Raw genomic sequence first — 26458 nt, 5'->3', positions numbered from 1 at the left:
TGAACGATGGCTGTGGAGCTTGTAGTAACCAAAACCAACTGCGGGAACGCCTTGGGCTGTGGATTGGAGCCGCCAGGCGTGGAAGCCGCCGGCGGTGGAGCACGCACCACCGGGTAAACACGAGGACGAGTCGGATGACAGACCAACGACAACCGACAACGACCAACTATGACCGACACAACAAGAAAGAGGTAAACGACGGAGGCTTGTAGAAACCACAACACCAAACACCAACAGTAAATCCACTCGGAACCAGAGCCAGGCAAATGTCAACAATGAGCAACGATGAGTACGCAGTACCGCCGAGATAGAGACGCAATCTAGAGCGAGTACCAGACTGACTGGACTAGGGCAGAGCGGGTCCCTATATACGAAACCGGAGGGAGCGGCTGTTGGCCGTGGTCTGCACGTAGTGTAGCGGTGGCGCCCTCGCTGGGCGAGAGCCGCTGCGCGGAAGAGCCGCCACGGACGCGGAGCCCTCTATGGGCTGGCCACGTCCATGTGTTCTGGCGTGTATTCGACTTCCGCAGCGGGAGGTACTAGAGAGATGTGTACAAGTGAATAGGTGTGCTACTGTTGAGCAACTAACCACCCAGGTGAACTGAGGGTCTACCAAACAATATCTTCTCAAAGATCATTCAGCAAACATTGCTGTGTATGGGCCTCTGTAGCAGGCACCTGGTTCATGCAGTTATGCTGCCTGCTGTTCATCGGCGATGAAGGCTGCAACTGGACATCAACTGAGTGGCAAAAGCTGGCCTTTTCAGAAGAATCATGTATTATGCTCCATTGAACAGGTGCCATTGGTGTGTAAGGTGTAAAATGTCTGAAAGCTAACACCTTGCAACAATTACAGTCTGAAGAATGTTTTTGTGACTTTTACTGGGTAATCTTGTCATTATGGAAGGTATAATGGATTGAGAAAAGTATGCATCTACTGTTGGGGACTATGCCCCTTCCTCCCCCCCCCCCCTCCCGCACCCCCTCTCCCACTGCCCCCCACCGTCCTCTTATGCTGTTTGTTTTCCCTGAGCACACTGGCATCTACAGACCACTTATAAAACACTAATACGACCTATTCTTGAGTACTGCTCGAGCGTTTGGGATCCCTATCAGGTCGGATTGGGGGAGGACACAGAAGCAATTTGTTACTGGTAGGTTTGATCATCACACAAGTGTTACGGAAATGCTTCAGGAACTCTGGTGGAAGTCTCTGGACGGCAGGAGGCGTTCTTTTTGTGAATTGCTACTGAGGAAATTTAGAGAACCAGCACTTGAGGCTGACTGCAGTACTGTTTTACTGCCACCAACTTACATTTCGTGGAAAGACCACAAAGATAAGATAAGGGAGATTTGGGCTCGTACAGAGGCATATAGGCAGTCATTTTTCCCTCATTCTGTTTGAGAGTGGAACAGGGAGAGAAGATGCTAGTTGTGGTACGAGGTACCCTCCACGACACACCGTATGGTGGATTGTGGAGTATGTATGTAGATGTAGATGTACCAACAGGACACTGGAGTATGTCACACAGCTTGCAGTGCGTGTGCATGGATTTAAGAGCAGCAGGATGAGTTTACTGTACTCCTGTGGCCACCAAATTCCTCGGATTTAAACTCAGTTGAGGATCTGTGGAACCCCCTCGATTGGGCTGTTTGCACCCCGTATCCTCAACTTGGTACAGTTGCCACAGCACTGGAATTGGCATGACTCCACATCCCTGTCAGTACGATCCAGAACCTCATGAACTCTGCAAAAGCTGGTTATTCAGGCTTTTGACAGGTGGGCACAGTCTAATATCTGGACAATATTAGAAATAGTGGCTGGAGTACTTATCTGATTTCTGTGATTGATCAGTTGGTACCAGTTCTAAAACAGGAATAATGTTGACACAGTCTGGTTACAATTTTCTGATTATTGTAGCAGGTAAAAAGTATCCAACCCACATTACAATCCAAAACATTTTACGGAACAGTCAGTTTGACTTTGTAGCAAAATCAGCAATGGGAAAAATAATGAAAAGTGAAAATTAAGCGTACAAAACCAAAAGACAGTGTAAATACTGAAGAGACAAATTAGGAATATGAAATATACCCTGTACCAGGTTGCACATTAATTTCATGTATTGTGTTCTGCGATATTGCTGGACATTTCAGTGTCAGATTTTCCAAGTTCTGTTGAAAGACGTAATGTTCCTTTAGAGGGTATTAAATTGTAAGATGAGGATTTTTGTGAAGAAAAGAAAGTTTATTCCCTGTTCGGAGTACACGAATTGGCACACAGATTATTTTATGAGGCAAATCAGTCTTCACAAGGCCAAGAGATGCCATGTTTGAGAAGTAAGTTTATTGTTATGGAACTAAAAAGTGCAAAGGAAGGAACCACATCCTGGCTAGCTGGGAGTTAGTGCCAGAGAGAGCTTGTGGCCTGGAGCTGATGATCTCCAGTGTCATTTTATATGAAGCAGGAAGTAAAATTAAACCTCTTTGCAAATGATACAAATATTGATGTGGCGCCAAATAAACAACCATGAACAGAGAAAATAGTAAATGATGTCCTTGCGAAAGTTACCCTTTGCCACACACTTCAGTGGTTTGCAGACGTCTCCTATGAACACAGTATACCAATAAGAAACAATAAATGAGGTAGAAAGTTCAAGTTTTTAGAGATGCGTATTGAGAAAAACGTAACATGGAGAAAACAGACACCAGACTTGCTAAAAGTTTAGGTTCAGCTACTTCTGGCGTAAGAGTAGCCACCACATTTGGGGATGTAAAAGTTAATAAGCAAGCATATTTTGCATATTTTCATTCACTGATATCTTACAGGATGATGATCTGTGGTTACTAGTCAGTTAAGCAAAAAGTGGGTTACTAGTAAGTTAAGCAAAAAGTGTTATTTTGAAAAAGAAATAATCAGAAGTACGTGTGTGGTGTACACATGTATATTTTTCAGGCATCTCTAAGCAGCTTGGGTTATTAACCTTAGTCTGTCAGTACATTCTTTCACAAATGGAATTTTTTTTTTCATTTTTTTGTGTGTTCTATGTTTGTTGAGATGACATGTTCCACATCAAATATTCACCATGAGCATACACGCGAGAGGCCTCCCCCCCCCCCAGATATATATACACAAACACACACACACACACAAAATTAAAATTTAGAAGAGGATTAGGATGTGACAATAACATGGAATTGAAATGGACATCCATTGACAAAAGTGTTTGCATTGGCTCTTAGAATATGTATGTGTATATGTAGACAGATTTTCTAGATTTTGTGATGATTCTTTGTGTTCTCTTTCTGTGTATTATAACGGTGATGGGATGGCTTGGTATGGGTGAGGGGTGGCTTGGTGTGGGAGAGTGGTTCTCTACCAGAGATGGATGCAGCTGCAGTAGAAGTAAGCAGTCCATAGATTCAAGTGCCCTTTATTGGTTATTACTCACAAATGTTCAGTCTTCTTGGCCACAGTTGTCGATCTCTGTGGAATTTAGTGAGTGTGGCAAATATGCTTTCACATTGACCTCACAGTGCCACCATTGTTAGTGCAGTGCGTGCCTGCCGGTGCTGTGTCGGGCTGGGCTATGTCTCGAATAACCAACTCGTATTCAGACCTAGTTGCAGTGACTGCTGTCATTACAAAGAAGGCAGCAAGGTGTGCCAATAACCCATACTCCATACCTGCAGGTTGACAGCTGTGGCTGAATGTGCCAGACACTAGCAATGCAGGGACGGATGCTTCTAGACTCGAGTATCAAAATACGTGAAATTGGCTTGACTACTGCAAGTAGACCAACAGTGGTGGCAGAGTACAGTGCTTCTGAGAGCCCGGGCAGTCGGGCAGCAGTCAGTGGTTTGAGGCCCAGTGACGGTGTTGACAGCCGCATCACAGGTACCTCACCATCTTCACAGTTGTGTCCAACGAGGGCTACACTTCATTACTTAGCTCTGCTGTGACAAGTCTGGCCCTGGAGCTGATTATGCCACATTCCCCCATTCTGTCGAAGTTCTTGAAGGGTAGTCAGTGTCCTTGGCTTTTGTCATCGCTTTGCGGAAGTGGGTTGAAGCACTGAAGTGGTCCATGACAGTGGGTGCCGGTCTGAAGATAATCACTGAAATGGAATGTGCACAAGGCATTATCGGTCGGGAGACATTATCTGGGGTGCAAATCCTTTTATTTGATGCCACGTTGGTAAGTTGCGTGTCGATGGTGACGGGGGTAACATAATCTCCGACCTGGCCGGAAATTGAAATTGGGACCCTGGATCTAGAGGCAGCAACACTAACCACTAGACTAACTGCCTGGTTGAAATTGATTATGGCATTGTAAAATACTCATTTGAGTGTGTTTTGTAATTATATAATATAAAAGAACATAATCAATCAATCTATCATTCATGAAATCTCAGTATACATTGTTTGTTCCCAGTACTTCTTTGTTGTTGAATAAAAACGAATGTTGCATTCAGCAGATATAATAAAATGTTGGTGTTTCTTATTGAGATAGAACTTTAAATACATTCTGTTACAGTTGCACATTCTGTCATAACCTTCTCACTAGCCAAAATTATTTTATTGTGTGCTGAGAGTCTGCTAGCAAACCTACAGCAGGTACTCAGCTGCCTGTTTAGGAGTGCTTGACTGTAAACAGCCTGCTGTAGAGAGTTCTTGTAGTAATAATATGTGACTGTTTACACTGGATGTGGGTGAAATGAACTGGATTTGAGATGCAGCTTTATGCAGTTTATTTAATTACTTTCTTCATTCGGCAGAAACCGAAATAATTTGGTGAAGAGAGTCCGAAGCCCATTATTACTGCACTAAATTTGACAAATGTGTAGTTCTGTGGGAACACTGAGTAATGTACATGAGGGTGAAAGACATCACTTCAGCATTCTGTGTGTCACTAATTCTTGTACGATTTTTGTCATTTCCCAGGCAATGGAAGCTCAAGTAGACGCCGGTCGAACCCGTTCGATCGGGCTGTCAAATTTCAGCTCTAGTCAGATAAAGCGCATCTGGCAGGCCGCCCGCATCAAGCCTGCCAACCTTCAGGTGGAGCTGCACGTCTACTTCCAGCAGCGGGAGCTGGCAGCCTTTTGCAAAGCGCTCGACGTGACAGTCTGTGCGTACGCTCCCTTGGGCTCTCCGCAGATGGCCAACTTAGTCCGTGCGAGAGGAGGTGATGTTAGCAAGTAAGCTTAAACAGTACTTTATTGCACACTTTGCCAGTGTTACATTCAGGAGTAGTATTAGAATTCATTGTCAAAGAATGTCAATGATGAGATTTGCTCATGACATTGCTATAATTAGTGAAAGTGATGAAGAATTGCAGGCCGTTTTAAATGGAATAAATTGTCTAATGAGCATGCACTACGGCTTGGGAGACAAACGAACGTAGGGACTACCGTGAAATAGGTGAAACGAAGGATTTCTCATACCTGGGAAGCAAAGTAACTCCGGTGTTGTAAACTGACATACAGCTGGGAGAGCGGTATGCTGCCCCTCCGTATCCAAATCGGTGGCACTTTTGGGCTGAGGATGACACGGCGGCTGGTCAGTACCGTTGGCCCTTCACGGCCTGTTCAGGTGGAGTTTTAAGTTTGTTTTTAGGGAGCAAAGTAACACATGAAAGGCAAAGCAAGGAAGATGTGAAAAGTGGATTAGAACAGGCAAACAGAGCATTCGTGGCCAAGAGAAGCCTGCTGGCATCTGACTTATAGTGAAGAAGGAACATCTGAGAATGTTCATTTTCCTGGGACACACCTGACGTTACTTCTACTGCTGTCATTGACACGTGCTGCGTCTCGGCTACCGAGAACCCGGCCACAAATATTGTTTGATACCCCCACATAATTTCACTTTTATTCCATAGACATTGTATGGAAATGGATTGGGAACAGTGGGAAAAATGGGAAAAAAGAGAATCAAAGTGTTTGACATACGGTGCTGTAGAAGGGCGTTGAAAATTAGGTCGACTGATAAGGTAAGGAATGAGGAGTATCCCTGCAGAACCAGTGAGGAGGGGAACGTGGAAGAAGGGACAGAATGTTAGGACATGTTGAGCCATCAATGACTAACTTCCATGGTACTAGTGAGAGCTGTAGAGGGCGGAAACTGTAGGAAGAGACAGTTAGAAATATACCCAACAAATAATGTAGGCCACAAACGACACTGTGTTCAGGGCATCCACCACTATGATAGTACATTTTATAGCAAAACCTCTGCAGACAATGTATTGTGAACCAATATTATAAAGGCACTACTGGTTCTGTGCCTTTTAGCCATATCATCAGGTGCATATAAATGTTAAAAACACTGTAAACAGTATAGAATGTCCAACCATCATAGCTAAAACCATAATGTCAGTAGGGCTGGTAGCCAGGGAAAAAAATGTTGAACGATGAAAGACATCCTGTGCCATGTAACAAGAACATGCCAGCAACTCAGCGCAACACAGAGCCACTGGGTGAGCCACAACCAGTAGTGGCCGCACTGCACATGCCGAGCTAGGCGGTGAAGCACAGTGTACAGCGCACGAGTTGCGAGCGCGAACAGAGCCACCGTGATGTGGAATGGGAGAAGCCAAAAAAAAAAAAAAAAAAAAAAACCGTATACTTATTTATTATGATAGTCGGGGATTCATTATGTCACTTTTGACAAAATAAAGGTTAACAAAACAACAAATACCATGTATGGAAAGTCTGTCCTCTAAACGTTACATTCAAAAGATTTGTTGGATGTCAGCCTGCATTGAAAAATACACACAATTTTGATTGTATAGCATGTCTTATAAAACGAATTAGCTTATTCCTTTTAGATATTAATACTATGTGCCATATTTTTCAAATGTATTATGTTGTTGTTGTTGTTGTTGTGGTCTTCAGTCCTGAGACTGGTTTGATGCAGCTCACCACGCTACTCTATCCTGTGCCAGCTTCTTCATCTCCCAGTACCTACTGCAACCTACATCCTTCTGAATCTGCTTAGTGTATTCATCTCTTGGTCTCCCTCTACGATTTTTACCCTCCACGCTGCCCTCCAATGCTAAATTTGTGATCCCTTGATGCCTCAAAACGTGTCCTACCAACCGATCCCTTCTTCTAGTCAAGTTGTGCCACAAACTTCTCTTCTCCCCAATCCTATTCAATACCTCCTCATTAGTTACGTGATCTACCCACCTTATCTTCAGCATTCTTCTGTAGCACCACATTTCGAAAGCTTCTATTCTCTTCTTGTCCAAACTAGTTATCGTCCATGTTTCACTTCCATACATGGCTACACTCCATACAAATACTTTCAGAAACGACGTCCTGACACTTAAATCTATACTCGATGTTAACAAATTTCTCTTCTTCAGGAACGCTTTCCTTGCCATTGCCAGTCTACATTTTATATCCTCTCTACTTCGACCATCATCAGTTATTTGACTCCCCAAATAGCAAAACTCCTTTACTACTTTAAGTGTCTCATTTCCTAATCTAATTCCCTCAGCATCACCCGACTTAATTTGACTACATTCCATTATCCTCGTTTTGCTTTTGTTGATGTTCATCTTATATCCTCCTTTCAAGACTCAGTCCATTCCGTTCAACTGCTCTTCCAAGTCCTTTGCTGTCTCTGACAGAATTACAATGTCATCGGCGAACCTCAAAGTTTTTATTTCTTCTCCATGGATTTTAATACCTACTCCGAATTTTTCATTTGTTTCCTTTACTGCTTGCTCAATATACAGATTGAATAACATCGGGGAGAGGCTACAACCCTGTCTTACTCCCTTCCCAACCACTGCTTCCCTTTCATGCCCCTCGACTCTTATAACTACCATCTGGTTTCTGTACAAATTGTAAATAGCCTTTCGCTCCCTGTATTTTACCCCTGCCACCTTTAGAATTTGAAAGAGAGTATTCCAGTCAACATTGTCAAAAGCATTTCTCTAAGTCTACAAATGCTAGAAACGTAGGTTTGCCTTTCCTTAATCTTTCTTCTAAGATAAGTCGTAAGGTCAGTATTGCCTCACGTGTTTCAGTATTTCTACGGAATCCAAACTGATCTTCCCCGAGGTCGGCTTCTACTAGTTTTTCCATTCGTCTGTAAATAATTCGCGTTAGTATTTTGCAGCTGTGGCTTATTAAACTGATTGTTCGGTAATTCTCACATCTGTCAACACCTGCTTTCTTTGGGATTGGAATTATTATATTCTTCTTGAAGTCTGAGGGTATTTGTTTCATACATCTTGCTCACCAGATGGTAGAGTTTTGTCAGGACTGGCTCTCCCAGCGCCGTCAGTAGTTCCAATGGAATGTTGTCTACTCCGGGGGCCTTGTTTCGACTAAGGTCTTTCAGTGCTCTGTCAAACTCTTCACGCAGTATCGTATCTCCCATTTCATCTTCACCTACATCCTCTTCCATTTCCATAATATTGTCCTCAAGTACATCGCCCTTGTATAGACCCTCTATATACTCCTTCCACCTTTCTGCTTTCCCTTATTTGCTTAGAACTGGGTTTCCATCTGAGCTCTTGATGTTCATGCAAGTGGTTCTCTTTTCTCCAAAGGTCTCTTTAATTTTCCTGTATGTGGTATCTATCTTACCCCTAGTGAGATAAGCCTGTACATCCTTACATTTGTCCTCTAGCCATCCCTGCTTAGCCATTTTGCACTTCCTGTCGATCTCATTTTTGAGACGTTTGTATTCCTTTTTGCCTGCTTCATTTACTGCATTTTTATATTTTCTCCTTTCATCAATTAAATTCAGTATTTCTTCTGTTACCCAAGGATTTCTACTAGCCCTCGTCTTTTTACCTACTTGATCCTCTGCTGCCTTCACTACTTCATCCCTCAAAGCTACCCATTCTTCTTCTACTGTATTTCTTTCCCCCATTCCTGTCAATTGTTCCCTTATGCTCTCCGTGAATCTCTCTACAACCTCTGGTTCCTTCAGTTTATCCAGGTCCCTTCTCCTTAAATTCCCACCTTTTTGCAGTTTCTTCAGTTTTAATCTACAGGTCATCACCAATAGATTGTGGTCAGAGTCCACATCTGCCCCTGGAAATGTCTTACAATTTAAAACCTGGTTCCTAAATCTCTGTCTTACCATTATATAATCTATCTGATACCTTTTAGTATCTCCAGGGTTCTTCCATGTATACAACCTTCTTTCATGATTCTTATACCAAGTGTTAGCTATGATTAAGTTGTGCTCTGTGCAAAATTCTACCAGGCGGCTTCCTCTTTCATTTCTTACCCCCAATCCATATTCACCTACTACGTTTCCTTCTCTCCCTTTTCCTACTACCGAATTCCAGTCACCCATGACTATTAAATTTTTGTCTCCCTTCACTATCTGAATAATTTCTTTTATTTCATCATACATTTCTTCAATTTCTTCGTCATCTGCAGAGCTAGTTGGCATATAAACTTGTACTACTGTAGTAGGTGTGGGCTTCGTATCTATCTTGGCCACAATAATGCGTTCACTAAGCTGTTTGTAGTAGCTTACCCGTGTTCCTATTTTCCTATTCATTATTAAACCTACTCCTGCATTACCCCTATTTGACTTTGTGTTTATAACCCTGTAGTCACCTGACCAGAAGTCTTGTTCCTCCTGCCACTGAACTTCACTAATTCCCACTATATCTAACTTTAACCTATCCATTTCCCTTTTCAAATTTTCTAACCTACCTGCCCGATTAAGGGATCTGACATTCCACGCTCCGATCCGTAGAATGCCAGTTTTCTTTCTCCTGATAACGACGTCCTCTTGAGTAGTCCCCGCCCGGAGATCCGAATGGGGGACTATTTTACCTCCGGAATATTTTACCCAAGAGGACGCCATCATCATTTAATCATACAGTAAAGCTGCATGCCCTCGGGAAAAATTACGGCCGTAGTTTCCCCTTGCTTTCAGCCGTTCGCAGTACCAGCACAGCAAGGCCGTTTTGGTTATTGTTACAAGGCCAGATCAGTCAATCATCCAGACTGTTGCCCTTGCAACTACTGAAAAGGCTGCTGCCCCTCTTCAGGAACCACATGTTTGTCTGGCCTCTCAACAGATACCCCTCCGTTGTGGTTGTACCTACGGTACGGCTATCTGTATCGCTGAGGCACGCAAGCCTCCCCACCAACGGCAAGGTGCATGGTTATAGATAACTATTTTACACCTTAGTTATACTTATTATTTGAGCTTTTTGTATGTGTCTTTGCTGCTGACACAACAGTTTGACATGTATACACACGTGGTTTGGATGCTGTAAATTATCAATCTGTGCTTACAATAATCACATACAGAATGTACTGTTTTGGACAGGTCATAGTGTTACATTTCTGTGAAGAAGATATTGACATTTGCTAAACCAATAATAAGTTAGTTTCTATAATGCAGTACTCATATTTTACATAAATGTATGGCCAAGGACTAATGATTTGTAATAGCCCTAATTTTGTAGGCTTCTGAAGACAATGTTGCTGTGGTCTTCAGTCCAAAGACTGGTTTGATGCAGCTCTCCATGCTACTCTTATCGTGTGCAAGCCTCTTCATCTCCGAGTAACTACTGCAACCTACAGCCTTCTGAATCTGCTTTCTGTTATCATCTCTTGTTTCCCTCCCACTATACCCTTCAATACTAAGTTGGTGATCCCTTGATATCTCAGTATGTGTACTATCAACCAATTCATTTTTGTAGTCAAGTTGTCCCACAAATTTCTTGCCTCGCCAATTCTGTTCAGTGTCTCCTCATTAACTAACTGGTATACCCAGCTAATCTTCATCATAGCCAGCCGCTGTGGCCGAGTGGTTCTAGGCGCTTCAGTCCGGAAACATGCTGCTGCTATGGTCGCAGGTTCGAATCCTGCCTCGGCACGGATGTGTGTGATGTCCTTAGGTTAGTTGGGTTTAAGTACGAGGTGCATTCAAGTTATAAGGCCTCCAATTTTTTTTCTAATTAACTACTCACCCGAAATCGATGAAACTGGCATTACTTCTCGACGTAATCGCCCTGCAGACGTACACAGTTTTCACAACTGTGACGCCATGATTCCACGGCAGCAGGGAAGGCTTCTTTAGGAGTCTGTTTTGACCACTGGAAAATTGCTGAGGCAATAGCAGCACGGCTGGTGAATGTGCGGCCATGGAGAGTGTCTTTCATTGTTGGAAAAAGCCAAAAGTCACTAGGAGCCAGGTCAGGTGAGTAGTGAGCCTGAGGAATCGCTTCAAAGTTGTTATCACGAAGAAACTGTTGCGTAACGTTAGCTCGATGTGCGGGTGTGTCGTCTTGTTGAAACAGCACACGCGCAGCCCTTCCCGGGTGTTTTTGTTGCAGTGCAGGAAGGAATTTGTTCTTCAAAACATTTTCGTAGGATGCACCTGTTACCGTAGTGCCCTTTGGAACGCAATGGGTAAGGATTACGCCCTCACTGTCCCAGAACATGGACACCATCATTTTTTCAGCACTGGCGGTTACCCGAAATTTTTTTGGTGGCGGTGAATTTGTGTGCTTCCATTGAGCTGACTGGCGCTTTGTTTCTGGATTGAAAAATGGCATCCACGTCTCATCCATTGTCACAACCGACGAAAAGAAAATCCCATTCATGCTGTCGTTGCACGTCAACATTGCTTGGCAACATGCCACACGGGCAGCCGTGTGGTCGTCCGTCAGCATTTGTGGCACCCACCTGGATGACACTTTTCGCATTTTCAGGTCGTCGTGCAGGATTGTGTGCACAGAACCCACAGAAATGCCAACTCTGGAGGCGATCTGTTCAACAGTCATTCGGCGATCCCCCAAAACAATTCTCTCCACTTTCTCGATCATGTCGTCAGACCGGCTTGTGCGAGCCCGAGGTTGTTTCGGTTTGTTGTCACATGATGCTCTGCCTTCATTAAACTGTCGCACCCACGAACGCACTTTCGACACATCCATAACTCCATCACCACATGTCTCCTTCAACTGTTGATGAATTTCAATTGTTTTCACACCACGCAAATTCAGAAAACGAATGATTGCACGCTGTTCAAGTAAGGAAAACATCGCCATTTTAAGTAATTAAAACAGTTCTCATTCTTGCTGCTGGTGGTAAAATTCCATCTGCCGTACGGTGCTGCCATCTCTGGGACGTATTGACAATGAACGCGGCCTCATTTTAAAACAATGCACATGTTTCTATCTCTTTCCAGTCTGGAGAAAGAAATCGGAGGCCTTAGAACTTTTTGAATGCACCTCTTAGTTCTAAGTCTGGGGTACTGATGACCTCAGATGTTAAGTCCCATAAGGCTTGGAGCCATTTGGACCATTTTTCTTCAGCATTCTTTTCAGCACCACGTTTCAAAAGCTCTATTATCTTTCTTGTTTACACTGTTTATCATCCATGTTTCACTTCCACACATGGCTACACTCCATACAAATACTTTCAGAGAAGACACCATGACACTTAAAACCTATATTCAATGTTTGCAAATTTCACTTCTTCAGAAACGCTTTTCTTCGCGTTGCCAGTCTACATTTTGCATCCTCTCCACTTCAGTCATCATCAGTTATTTTGCTTCCCAAATAACAAAACCTATCTGCTACTTTAAGTCTCTTTTCTTAATCTGATTCCCTCAGCATCACCTGATTTAATTTGACTATATTCCATTATCCTTGTTTTGCTTTTGTTTATGTTCATCTTGTATCCTCCTTTCAAGAGACTGTCCATATTGTTCAACTGCTCCTCCAAGCCCTTTGCTGTCTCTGAGAGTACAACAATGTCAGTGACAAAACTCAAGGTTTTTATTTCTTCTCACTGAACTTGAATTCCTACTCCAAATTTTTCTTTGGTTTCCTTTGCTGCTTACTCAGTGTAGAGACAACCCTGTCCCACTCCCTTCTCAATCACTGCTTGTCTTTCGTGTTGCTCGTCTTTTATAACTGCTTTCAGGTTTCTATAGAAGTTGTAAATGGCCTTCTGCTATCTGTATTTTACCCCCACTACTTTCAAAATTTTAAAGAGAGTAGTCCAGTCAACATTGTCAAAAGCTTTCTCCAAGTCTACAAATGCTATAAAAATGTAGGTTTGCCTTTCCTTCGCGTATCTTCTGTGAGAAGTCATAGGGTCAGTATTGCCATGCATGTTGCTACATTTCCCCGAAGTCCAGACTGGTCTTTACTGGCATTTGCTTCTACCAGTTTTTCCATTATTTTTTTGTAAATAATTTGTCAGTATTTTTGCAAACATGACTTATTAAACTAGTAGTTTTCACACCTGTCAGCACCTGCTTTGTTTGGAATTGGAATTATTACATTCCTCTTGAAGTCTGAGGGTATTTTGCCTATCTCATACACCTTGCACACGGATGGAAGAGTTTTGTCATGGCCGGCTCTCCCAAAGCTATCAGTAGTCCTGACAGAATGTTGTCTATTCCAGGGGGCCCTGTCAAATTTTTCTGGCAGTATCATAACTCTGGTCTCGTCCTCATCTATGTCCTCTTCCATTTATATTGTCTTAAAGTTCATCTTCCTATGACACTGTATGTATTCGTTCCACCTTCGGCTTTCCATTCTTTGCTTGCTTCGTATTGGTTTTCCATGTGAGCTCTTGATATTCGTACAGCTGCCTCTCTTTTCTCCAAAAGTCACTTTAATTTTCCTATAGGCAGTGTCTATTTTTCCACTAGTAAAATATGATGCTAGTCTTACACAATTTATTAAACTGATAGTCGTGTAGCCATCATTCCTGCTCAACATTTGTGCATTTTCTATCAGTCTCATTTCTTAGACGTTTGTATTCCATTTTGCATGCTTCATTGACTGCATTTTTATATTTTATCCTTTCCTCAATTAGATTCAATGTGTGTTTTGTTATCCAAGGATTTCTACTAGGCCTTGTCTTTTTAATTATTAGATCGTCTGGTGCCTTTACTATTTGATCTCTTAACACTACCTATTCATCTTCTACTGTATTCCTTTCCCCTGTTCTAGTAAACCGTTGCCTAATGCTCCCTCTGAAATCCTCGACAACCTCTTGTCCTTTCAACTTATCCAGATCCTATCTCCTTAATTTGCTATCTGTGTGCAATTTCTTTAGTTTTAATCTATAATTCATAATTAATAAATATGGTCATAGTCCACATGTGCCCCTGGAAAGGCCTTACAATTTAAAATTTTGTTGTGTAATCTCTGTCGTATTATTATATAATCAATCTTAGATCTTCTGGTGTCTCTAGGTCTCCTCTACATACACAGCCTTCTCTCATCATTCTTAAACCAGGTGTTAGCAATGATTAAATTGTGCTCTGTGTAAAATTCTGTCAGGCAGTTTCTTCTTTCATTCCTTTCCCAAGTCCATATTCATCTACTTTTTTTTCCTTCTCTACATTTTCCTGCTATCTAATTCCAGTCCTCCATCACAATTAAATTTTTGTCTGTCCTAACTCTCTGAATAATTTTGTTTATTTCATCATACCGTTCTTCAATCTCTTCATCCTCTGCGGAGCTAGTTGGTATTTAAATTTGTACTGATGCGGTACATGGCTACAATAGTATTTTCACTATGCTGTTCATAGTAACTTACCCAAATCTATTTTCTTATTCATTATTAAACCTGCTCCTGTGTTCCCCCTATCTGATTTTGTATTCATAACCCTGTATTCACCTGGCCAGAGGTCCTTTACCCCATGCCACTGAACTTCACTAATTCCCACTAAATCTAACTTCTGTCAATCCGTTTCCCTTCTTAAATTTTCTTATCTACCTGCCTGATTAAGGGATCTGACATTCCACACTCAAGTCTTTAGAAAGGCACCTTTGTTTCTCCTGACGATGACTCTCCTAAGTAGTCCCTGCCTGGAGATTTAAATGGAGCACTGTTTTTTATGACTTCGTTGACATGCTCTGTGATTCTTTAGTGGATACAGGAGTGAGGAACGGATGCTGCTCATGAACAGAGAGTTCAGATGTTAATTTATTTTATATTTAATACCAAATAGCAAAAATAATACATAACTCCATTGCAGCTCACGTTGCTAACAGTAAATTTGAATGTATAAATATTTATAGACACACAAGATTTATAAGCTTGTCACTCTTCAGTACAATGTCTATTCTGAAGATGTTGAGTCCTGGCCACTATGAAAGTCTGTAAATGTTACTCAACTTGCAAACACACAAATGAGGTCAGTGCATGAACGTTTGAACTTCAGTTGACCCGTTGCTGGAGTTCCGGAGAGGGGGGTGCCTGCATCTATCTCATTGGCAGCGACTTAATTGTTCGTGGCAGTGCCCTCATGTTGTGGTGGTGGCTGTAGGAAATCCAGCAGCATAATTGGTGGCACGTGCGTATTTGAAAGTGTGGCCGACCGAACAACAGTAATTTCACTACCGGAATATTTTACCCAAGAGGATGTCGAATTTTAACCATACAGTAGAGCTCCATAACCTCGGGGAAAATTATGGCTGTAGTTTCTCCTTTCTTTCAGCCATTTGCAATACCAGCACAGCAAGGCTGTTTTGGTTGTGGTAAAAGGTGCAAGGCCAGGTCAGTCAGTCATCCAGACTGTTGCCCCAGCGACAACTGAAAAGTCAGCTGCCCCTCTTCACGAACCACTCTTTTAAACAGACACCCCTCTGTTGTGGTTGTGCCTATGGTAAAGATACCTATATTGCTGAGGTATGCAAGCCACCACACAGTTGACAAGGTCCAAGATTCATCGGGCTGGTTTCTGGAGATAATAAACTTGTTGAAATCAGTAAAGCAAAGTAGCAGTATCTATGCAACTGATAACTGAATTTTATTGTGAAATAGATACTACAGTTGTTCAGAAAACAATAGCTATAATAAAATAATTATTATGATTGATTGATTGATTGATTGAGGAATAATAACCATGAAATGAATTGGAGATAGAGTAATCTAGCACCTGAGAGTGTTCTGGGTGGCAAAATTGTAAAACATTCTTGATCTAGGTTTAGTTACAGTATACAGGTATTACTTAATTATTCTTCCACTTATATGCTTGAAATAGCATTCATCTGGTTCATATAACCATGAACATTTATAATCTGAGGCCATCCTTAAGCAGTCCGTGCGGTGTCAGAAGCTCCGTACCATACTTGCTGCGATGTAAAGGTGACTGCTGGCTAACTGCAGCCACTGCATGCCACCCAAGGAGTCCGTCAAACGAATATTTGCAATCATATGATATATGTATGAAACTGCATGCCTCCTTACCACATAAAAGGCATAGCCATTAACATAAAATTAACTATGGATAGATTTACTCATTGGTAGGTGACAAAGGTACAGTAAACACACATCTGACTCTTAAGGATATAGTTGTGAATTTAATTCTGCAGAAATTCTGTACTCTCACACACCATCCCTAATATTGCTTATAGATAAATTTTATTTTTGTGCTTTCTTCTACATGGTAGTATTGCATGGAATATAAGGTTCAAATAAGGTGTTGATATTATGGGATAAAGCCGCACGGGGTAGCCGTGTGGTCTGAGACGTCTTGTCACGGTTCACGGGGCTCACCCCCGTTGGAGGTTGGAGTCCTCCCTCGGGCATGGGTGTGTGTGTGTTGTCCTTAGCATAAGTTAGATTAAGTAGTGCGTAGGCCTAGGGACTGATGACCTCCGTAGTTTGGTCTCATAGTCCTTACCACAAATTTCCACATTTCATGGGATAAAAACTGAAAAAGAAAAACTTTTGCAGCTTTGGTCAGGACGGGTGGTTAGAGAGAACGAGTGAGTAACTGAAGCATTGGTATTCTCTGTGCTTCCAGTTATCTGTACCTGTATAGTGAACCCTCAACTTCCACCTCCACACCCCTTGATAATGCTTTAGTGGCACTGTTATACTAGCTTTTCTGTAAGAAAGCAAAACATTTTAGAGTCGAAACCTCAACGAGATCAATGGGTGGATGTCCTTCCTTTGCTTTCCTTTTCAGGATAGTGAGCTTGAGTCCCATGAGTGATGCGGTAGTGTCACGTATTGCAGAGAAGTACAAGAAGACGACTGCCCAAGTGTTGCTACGACACATCATGCAGCGAGGAATTGTGGTCATCCCGAAAAGTGTCAACCCTGATCGCATCAAGCAGAACTTTGATGTAAGTGATCATACCTTGTGTACTGGTTGCAGTAGAAACTGGCACACAGGCTGTGCTGCTCAAAGGAATGGGAGGGGGGGGGGCTGTAAATTATAGAAAACATGTGTATCGACATCTACATCTACATTCATACTCCGCAAGCCACCCAACGGTGTGTGGCGGAGGGCACTTTACGTGCCACTGTCATTACCTCCCTTTCCTGTTCCAGTCGCGTATGGTTCGCGGGAAGAACGACTGTCTGAAAGCCTCCGTGCGCGCTCTAATCTCTCTAATTTTACATTTGTGATCTCCTCGGGAGGTATAAGTAGGGGGAAGCAATATACTCGATACCTCATCCAGAAACGCACCCTCTCGAAACCTGGACAGCAAGCTACACCGCGATGCAGAGCGCCTCTCTTGCAGAGTCTGCCACTTGAGTTTATTAAACATCTCCGTAACGCTATCACGGTTACCAAATAACCCTGTGACGAAACGCGCCGCTCTTCTTTGGATCTTCTCTATCTCCTCCGTCAACCCGATCTGGTACGGATCCCACACTGATGAGCAATACTCAAGTATAGGTCGAACGAGTGTTTTGTAAGCCACCTCCTTTGTTGATGGACTACATTTTCTAAGCACTCTCCCAATGAATCTCAACCTGGCACCCGCCTCACCAACAATTAATTTTATATGATCATTCCACTTCAAATCGTTCCGCACGCATACTCCCAGATATTTTACAGAAGTAACTGCTACCAGTGTTTGTTCCGCTATCATATAATCATACAATAAAGGATCCTTCTTTCTATGTATTCGCAATACATTACATTTGTCTATGTTAAGGGTCAGTTGCCACTCCCTGCACCAAGTGCCTATCCGCTGCAGATCTTCCTGCATTTCGCTACAATTTTCTAATGCTGCAACTTCTCTGTATACTACAGAGTGTCTGCTCTGCCATTGCAAAATCAGTGGGTCATTATGTGTGGGTCTATGGGGACCTGGCGATAGATGCTCACATTGACTTCTTCAGTGTCCTCAGCTTTGTACCGAACCTGTATAATTGGGAATGGCTGTAGTGCAGTTGCTGAGAGACAATTCCTGACAGCTGGCAACACAATTGTCAGCATTTCAACTGCAAAATGCGAGTAGATGCAGGCAAAAACAATACTTGTCTACAGAGTTATGACTACACTGAGGCATTCCCAGAAAAATGTATACAGAATCGCATTATGTGATGGGTTGATGTGTGAAGCGGCCATACTAAGCCCACTGCAGCTGTGAGGGATCTTCTCTCACCTACTCTGCAGTAGCCACACTAACTCTATATGGCTGAGAGGATCTTCCACACGGTTGTTGTTAGTCCGAAGACGGTTTCGATGCGGTTCTCCACACTAGGCTGTTGTGGTGTGGTGTACCAGTTGCTTCAAATGTGGGGTAATCTTATATAATAACAGTTTGTATCTCCCACACTGGTATTTTCAACTCCTTCACTAAGGCTGTAATATTTCAAAATGCAAAAATATAATCTCTTGTACTCCACATTCTGTGAATAAACTTTCCACACCAATTGTGACTTAACATGCAACACTTGAGATACATTGACGTCTCATGCTGATCGAACATTTTAATGCTTGCATTTACGAGATCAGTATTCAACCTCAAAAGCTCTAAATAAGCACAATATTCCCCACTCCATACACAATTGTGCTTTTACTGCTGCCCATACTAGCATACCTGCATTGTAGCATAGTTTTCACTCTTTCCCCCCCCCCCCCCCCCCCCCCCCCCCCGAACTGCTGTACACACTTTTATGCTGTTTCTGAGGTCATCTTCTGACTCAAATAATCAGTTAAATGAAAACATGTTGTTTGATTATGACAGTATAACATTACCACTTGTGAAATTTTCAGGTTTTTGACTTTGAACTGACGCAAGAAGATATGGATGAACTAGATGCTCTTGACAAAGGACCAAAGGGCCGAATGTTTAATGATGTTATCGCACCAGAGTAAGTTTGTTGCTAAGTATATTGTTGTGCCTGAAGCAGTGTGGTATGTAGTTTCATACCTTTATACAATAAGACAAGGCTTATTCAAAAAGTGAGTGCCGTACAGTCATAAAGAGAAAACAAAATCCCCACTAGAAAAAGCTTTTATTAATGGGTTTTGATTTTCAACAAACATCCTTTACTGCTCTAGATAATTGCTTTTGACTTAGAAACACTTTTTGTGATACAGCACTAAATTTTTCAACCTTTCTCATTCCAGAAAATGGCAGCCACGATTTTGGTGCTCGTGTCTTTTCTTTTTTTCCACAAGGTTAAATATTAACACACATCAGAACCTTAATTGCCTGTAATGATTTTAGGAAAATGAATCCTCTCCATCTTGTGAATAGCAATCGAAAAATACTCATCTGCCGGATGCTTTTTGCCGTTCGTTGTAACAGGCAGGTTCCACAGTCTTGTCGGGAGGCAGGACGGAGTTGCCTCAGTCTGTCGGGATGGCATAGCCACTCCCCACCCAAGCATCGTGGATTTGATTTGCAGGCAAGAGAATCGGCACTGTCTGACATGAGGGTGACTGCATCGAGACCGTTGGGTCTTAGTAAACCTGTATATATTATGTAATTGAAGGTGCAGGGGGGAGAAAGGAAAAGGAATGGAAGGAACTAATGGGATCAGGTGCATCTTGACTTTATGCAGAATCAGTGACGACAAGTGCAAATGTGTGCCGGACCAGGACGCGAACCTGGAATAGCTCGCTTACTAGATAGTTAAGCACTGCGTGACAAGGGCACAGTGCTTATCGCAGATGCGTAGAATCTCTCGGTACACTCCCCAGCTGTTTCCCACTACCACCTTAGAGTACCCTATCCGTAGGTCCCATCCATTTCCTCTGTGCTCGCTAATTTTAAGTTCCCACTGGAAGTCGAACACAAATGTGCATCCACACTGGAGGTTGTGATTCATTACCCACTGACGCAAATCGGTTACGTGAATGCGTTCAACCTCTATCAGGAATTTACAGTTAACGAACATGGAGGACTGTGGATAAGTGGCACTACATGGGAATGTGGGTCATCCGGGGAGTGTGCCAAGATAGTCAACACATTTTCAATAAACACTGTGTCAGAGTGGCTCAGTGGTTATAGCAGGGGCAGGCAGGAATTCTGCACGTTTGCGGTGCACATGCACGTGTGCAGTTAACAGATGTTCTGCGCGCACACAGGGGCAAGCTGGCCACCCGCTTCTCTCCCCTCCCCGCCATGCTGTCTCACCGCTTCTTCCTTTGTAATGCGTCTTGTTTCCTGGCCTGCTTTATTGAATGAAGGAATAAGGTTAGTAGGAGTGCTTGAAAGTAATCATGGTTTGAAAGAGTACCTATTACCTACGATACGTTTTATTTAATTATCACAGGTGGAGTTTACAATACGTTTAGTGTCTGCAACAAAATTTCTACATGCAGACAAACGCAAACAGTTATGTAAATTTTCATTATTGATGTTTGCTCTTAACCGAGACTTTCATAACAGAAAAAAATCTCTCACAAACGTATGTCGAGCGAAACATTGACATTATCTTCATGGCTTCACGATGGAGACGAGGAAACTCTTTCTGTGGAAAGTCATGATAAAAATCTATTACACGTCTTGCCAAAAGGAACTTGTCTCTCAGACGAGAATTACACTGTAGATCTATTAATTCCATTTGCAAACTGGGATGAATATCATCTACAGAAACAGCAGATTGTCTCGAGAACTATTCAAAACCTTGGGATAAGAAAGATATATCCCCAAATCGCTTGAGAAATTCCTCTTTTATTGCACCAAGAACGGCAACATACTGAAATTTATTATAATGGCGTTCAATATTAAACTTCCGCTGACCAGCCAGAATACTGTCACATATTATACATTTCCAATTTTCACGTTTTTGCACAGAGAAAAAAATGATTCTCCCATTCCTTTTTAAAAGATAGCAAATCTCCAATTCTCTGTTTCCTCGATTCACTCTGCATTTTCCGGTTATTGAAATACAACGTTCACTACGTAGTGGTCGCTTCGCTTCAACGTCCGCATCTTAGCCTGGTACTACACTGCCGCAACGTGCCGGCTATCGCCACTGCCCCTGTCGACGATTGCACGCGAGCAGCACACGTGCAGCGCTGTGTGCTCGTGAGCCGCGTGCAACGTTTGCCCGCCCCTGGGTTATAGTAATCAGGAGATCCTGAGTTACACTCCTAGTCCAGTACAAGTTTTACTCATTGCTACTGAGTCTGCGTAAAGTCTCAACACAGCTGACATCATTAGTTCCTACCCCTTTGTTTCCTTTCTTCCCCCTCCACATTCAGTTACACGATATGTATCACAGGTGCGGATTCTGTACAGTGTCTGTTCTTTCGGACAGGTCTGAAGGGACAGGCACCGTGTATACATATATTGAAGAGCCAAAGAAACTGGTACACTTGCCTAATATCGTGTAGGGCCCCCGCGAGCACAAAGAAGTGCTGCGACACGATGTGGCAGGCGAGGCGTAAAGCTTTGTGTCGTGCAGTCATCGACGGTACACGAGTGGGCCTTTGGTTTCGAACCCGATATCAATGATGTTACATTCGACGGTTTGCACATCGATACTTGTTGATGGCCCGGCATTGAAATCTGCAGCAATTTGCGGAAGTGTTGCACTTCTGTCACGTCGAATGATTCTTTTCGGTCGTCATTCGTTCTGTTCGGGCACGACCTTTTTCTGGCTGTAGCGATGTCAGAGATTTGATGTTTTACCAGATTCCTGATATTGAAAGTACACTTGTGAAATGGTCGTACAGGAAAATACCCACTTCATCGCTACTTCGGAGATGCTGTGTGCCGTAGCTCATGTGCCGACTATAACACCGTGTTCAAACTCACTTAACCCTTTGCGTTATGATTTAAGTTCGGTTAGCGTGAGCTGTAAGTGACTGCAAGGTACAGATGCGCCTTACGATTCCAAGCGCTTACACGTACTAAGTCTGCGGTGCACTACGTCTGGTGGCGTTTGAAGTCGTGCAGACGCCCTCGGGATTTGTAGGTACCTGTGTGAGATACCAGTAACGTGACACTTTTACAGGTATCATAAATAATGATGATTAGTTGCCCATTGGAAATGAAACATTCATTGTCTCAAACGCAACGATATATTCACAAACATTTTATTTCTGGCACACTTAATGCAACCCTGCACTTTTTGCATTCCCACGTTGTTCCGCTGCGTCGTTTATGCTTTCTGCACACTACACAAGCTCTCGCAGGATTTACTTTTGATGGCGTTGGATCAATATGTTTGGGAAAATGTGCCCAATGCTGTGCGTGCAGTCTTTGTGGTATATCGCCGGATGCTAATCGTCCCTTCCGATTATATTCCGGTAAACGTGTACTTTTCAGCAATGATTCTACAATGTGAATCCTATATTCTGCGTGGCTCTGTTGTTTGCCGCAATGTATTTTGTAATACTAAATTTACGTGTTAAATAAAGCAACATCAAATAGGTAAAAGAATATCTTGCGGTATCCTTTCATACATTTTCTCATCAATTCCAATCATGCCTCTATTGTATTTGACGACACATTTCGGTTTCTGCGACGCATTATGGAGAGGAGTGTCTGTGGCAATCATTTCTGCTGTTTAATGTTTTGTGGAAAGCATGTAAACGTCTTGTTTATCTTTCCATTTTAGTGCCATAGCAACTCCTCACTGTATATTCTCCCTTCTTTTATTTTGCCTTCAGGAAGTCTGTGGGCATATTTTTTCTGTTTGAGCGCACTGTTCCAATCACATTAGTTTTATTGGTCAGGAGAGTTTTGAAAAGTTTCAGTGAAGAAAACCAGTTATCTAAATGTAGAGTATGCCCTTTGTGTAATACCGACTGTGATAGTTCTAGAACTACACTTTCAGAGGCACCACCACTAGCATCACGTTTGTCACTACCTTTTTATATGTTAAATTAATAGCAGTATCCTGAACTTGACTCGGACAATTTATAAATTTTAATACCAGACATCGCTCTTTCTGTTGGGTTGAATTGTTTGTAGGATGAGCGCCCCTTAAATTTCGTTAATGATTCATAAATGGCAATATTCTCTTGCATTGTGTTTTATTTGATTTAATACCTCTTCTTTAGTTGCTCAGTCTACCATTCTAATTTTCAGCATTCTTCTGTAGCACACACTTTAAAAGTTTCTATTCTCTTCTTATCTCAACTGTTTATCATCCTCATAAGAAACCTATGCAGTGCCACACTTAAGACTTCTTTAGAAAAGACTTCGTAGCATCTAATATTATATTTAATGTTAACAAATTTCTTGTTTTCAGAAAAGATTTTCTTGCTATGGCCAGTCTGTATTTTATATGTTCTTTTCTTTTGCCAACATCAGCTATTTTGCTGATGAAATATCAAAACCCCTCTACTATTTTTAGTGCCTAGTTACTGAATCTAATTCTCTCGGAATCACCTGATTTTTATTCAGTAGCACTCCATTACCTTTACACTCTGTTGAAGTTCATCTTACAACCTCTTGTCAAGATACTGTCCACTCTGTTCAGCTGCTCTATCAAATCCTTAGCTGTCTGACAGAATTACGCTGCTATGAGTCAATCGTAAACTTTTTGTTTCTTTCACCTGAACTTTAATTCCTTCTCCAAATTTCTTCTTGGTTTGCTTCACAGCTTGCTCAGTGTACAGATTGAATAACATCAGGGATAGTCTACAATCCTATTTCACTCCCTTTTTTTCCACTGCTTCCCTTCCTGTCCTTTGAATCTTATAATGGCAACTCAATTTCTGTAAAAGTTGCAAATAACCTTTCACTCCCTGTATTTTATCACTACTACCTTCGAAATTTCAGAATGTACTTGTATTCTAGTAACCTTTGTCAAAAGCTATCACTTAATCTAAGTGCTGTAAGTTTGGTTTTTCTTTCTTCAGTGTATTTAATATAAGTCAGGATCAATACTGCTGTGTTATTCTTGACACTGTTTGTGGGGAGGTGTGCGATCTGTTGATTTAAAACGTGGATAAAAGTCCTACGTCAGGATTACAAATTTTCTTTATTGATCACTGGTTTCCATTCAAGGATGAGCCACCTTCAGATCAATCTAAAATGTTGTTCAGTGTGTGACAATTGTTACATATTGTCATATTCTTAGAACTAAGTCACCCTTGAGCAGTTTTCTATGAATCTCTTCATTGACAATGTCAAAGAACAACATAAAAATGTCTAGTCAGGTGAAGGGAGATTATAGAAAACTGCTCAAGGGCAACTTGGCTATAAGAATATGATGATGAGTAAAGATTGTCATTCAGTGAACAACATTTTAGACTGATCTGAAGATGGCTCATCCATGAGCGAAACTGGTAATCCATAAAGAAAATTTGCGATCTTGCCATAGGATTTTTATCCACGTGTTTTAAATCAGTATTGCCTTGCATGTCCCTACGTCAGTGGAAAGCTAATTCAAAATGATTTCTGTGGCTCTGTAAGTAAGCAGTAGATGGCACTACAGTACTGCAACATTGTTCTGAGTTGCACACATTTAAATTTCAGCAAATATTACACTTATTACAATACTTGGGACTATTATGCTATGGTCAAATGAATAGCACAGACTGTTTTAATAAGTATGATTTTTCTGGCCTTAAAAGTTTATATTTTACTATTAGTGAAAGGCCTTTAATTTTCTAATATGCCTTGTAGTTTCATTTAGTATGTGTAAGTAATATAGATTACCTTCTCACTCTTTCTTTTTTTTTTTCCAGACGAGCCAAGCATCCAGAGTATCCTTACCATGAAAGATACTGATCCTTCAGTACTCGCAAAAGGTACTGTCAGAAGGCTTTAACAGGGAAATCTGGGGAAATGCCTGGTAGCATGTGTGTGGGTCTCCATTTTTTGTGATTGTTGTCTTCCCTGCAAAAATTTGTAACAGTGATATAAAAATGTATATATTCTTTCAGAAAAAATTACAAATATATGTTTCTAGCAAGTTGTTTTCATTCTGTGACATTACCTGTTATTTCCTGCAGTTTTCTTTGTTATTTGAGATACATATAACATTTTCACATTTGACAGTGTGATGTGTAAGGGGTGATCAAATAATTTTCTTTCAAAGGCTGTACAGTCCAGAATAGGTATGCTAATTGGGCAAAATCACTGTGAGCATTGAGGCTGTCATCCCATAGATGCACCGGGTGTCCTGCTGTGTGGAGAAGTCTATAACTGCCTGCTGCACATTCTGATCAAACAGGAATCTTCGGCCCTGAAGACTTTTTAAAGGTCTGAAGGCATGGCAGTTACATTGGGAGAGATCAGGACTAATCAACTGCCTATTAATTGCCTGTAATGGATCAGGCTGGCCTCCCAGGCCAACTGCCACCTTCTGTCAAACTGTGACCAGCACGGAACTTGGCACACCATTCCACAGGAATGGTCTTACACATTCTTATCTACCATTGTTGGTCCTAGGATGCATTTTGTTGTAACCGTGACTGTTCCGGTCGCGGGGTGGCCGAGAAAGCACATCGGGACCAAACGGAGTGCAGCCCGTGAACAAACAAACGGAAAGAACGGACACGAAACAATGACAAACAATTGAGAGAGACCTTACGACAACAACTCACAAGAAGCAACTCATGAAATCACATCCAAACTCACCTTATGCAGACCTGTAACATCAATTGTTTTGTAATTTGACTTATGTTTTCCTTCAGTTGGCCTATTGTTTCATGGTTGTTTTCATACACTTTCCCTTTTAAATATCTCCATAGCTCAAAAAATTTGTAAGCAGACATGTCCAATGAACAAGGTAGCCACAAAACTTTACTTATTGTGTGTTCTTCTGTGATGGTTTCAGGAGTATGAGGCAGCGATTGGCGAGATGTGTAGCATGTGACTCCAATTTTGTTTTCAGAAAGAGCAACGCTGCATTTCATTAATTGTCAGTAGAATTTTTTAAGAAATCAAAGATAAAAACATGTTTTGACAGTGGCTTCAAGAAACATTGTGACTATAATTTGACAACTGGATGATAGAAGACGTAACAGATTGGCAGTGAGCAGTGTTCAACAGATAATAAAAGAACTTTGTGTTAATACAGCCCTTTAATTGGTCAGTCTCCCCTTTTCTATAATTTTGGGACACCAGCATTCATCCATTTTGTGCCATTGGACAAAACTAATATTTCGGGCATTTCATCAGTGTCGAAATATACACATTTTTGTGCTTATGGTGGAGGTTGCAAATGGCTTCTTCTTTAAGCACAACATGTCCATGAATGTTCTTTGCAGTTATGGGGGTATTGTAATAGACTGTATCCCCAAAGAAAAACGTTCAGAGAAATTTAAGTCAGGAGACCAA

At 41.9% G+C, this 26458-nt stretch overlaps 1 protein-coding gene across 3 annotated transcripts in view; it reads left to right on the top strand.

Annotated features, from left to right (window-relative positions):
• Positions 1-25084, top strand: part of LOC126215129 (1,5-anhydro-D-fructose reductase-like) — a 50768-nt gene extending 25684 nt beyond the window's left edge. For all 3 annotated transcript variants that reach the window (XM_049941791.1, XM_049941792.1, XM_049941793.1), the window contains exons 5-8: positions 4942-5198; positions 16930-17089; positions 18979-19076; positions 24862-25084. In XM_049941791.1, the coding sequence (XP_049797748.1) occupies positions 4942-5198; positions 16930-17089; positions 18979-19076; positions 24862-24904 (558 nt within the window). In that variant the 3' untranslated portion in view covers positions 24905-25084. The remainder of the gene's footprint in view (positions 1-4941; positions 5199-16929; positions 17090-18978; positions 19077-24861) is intronic.
• The last annotated feature ends 1374 nt before the right edge of the window (positions 25085-26458 follow it).

Source organism: Schistocerca nitens, chromosome 12 (assembly GCF_023898315.1).
Source record: "Schistocerca nitens isolate TAMUIC-IGC-003100 chromosome 12, iqSchNite1.1, whole genome shotgun sequence".
In the NCBI taxonomy this organism is placed as follows: Eukaryota; Metazoa; Arthropoda; class Insecta; order Orthoptera; family Acrididae; genus Schistocerca; species Schistocerca nitens.
This window is presented reverse-complemented; position numbering and strand designations above follow the sequence as displayed.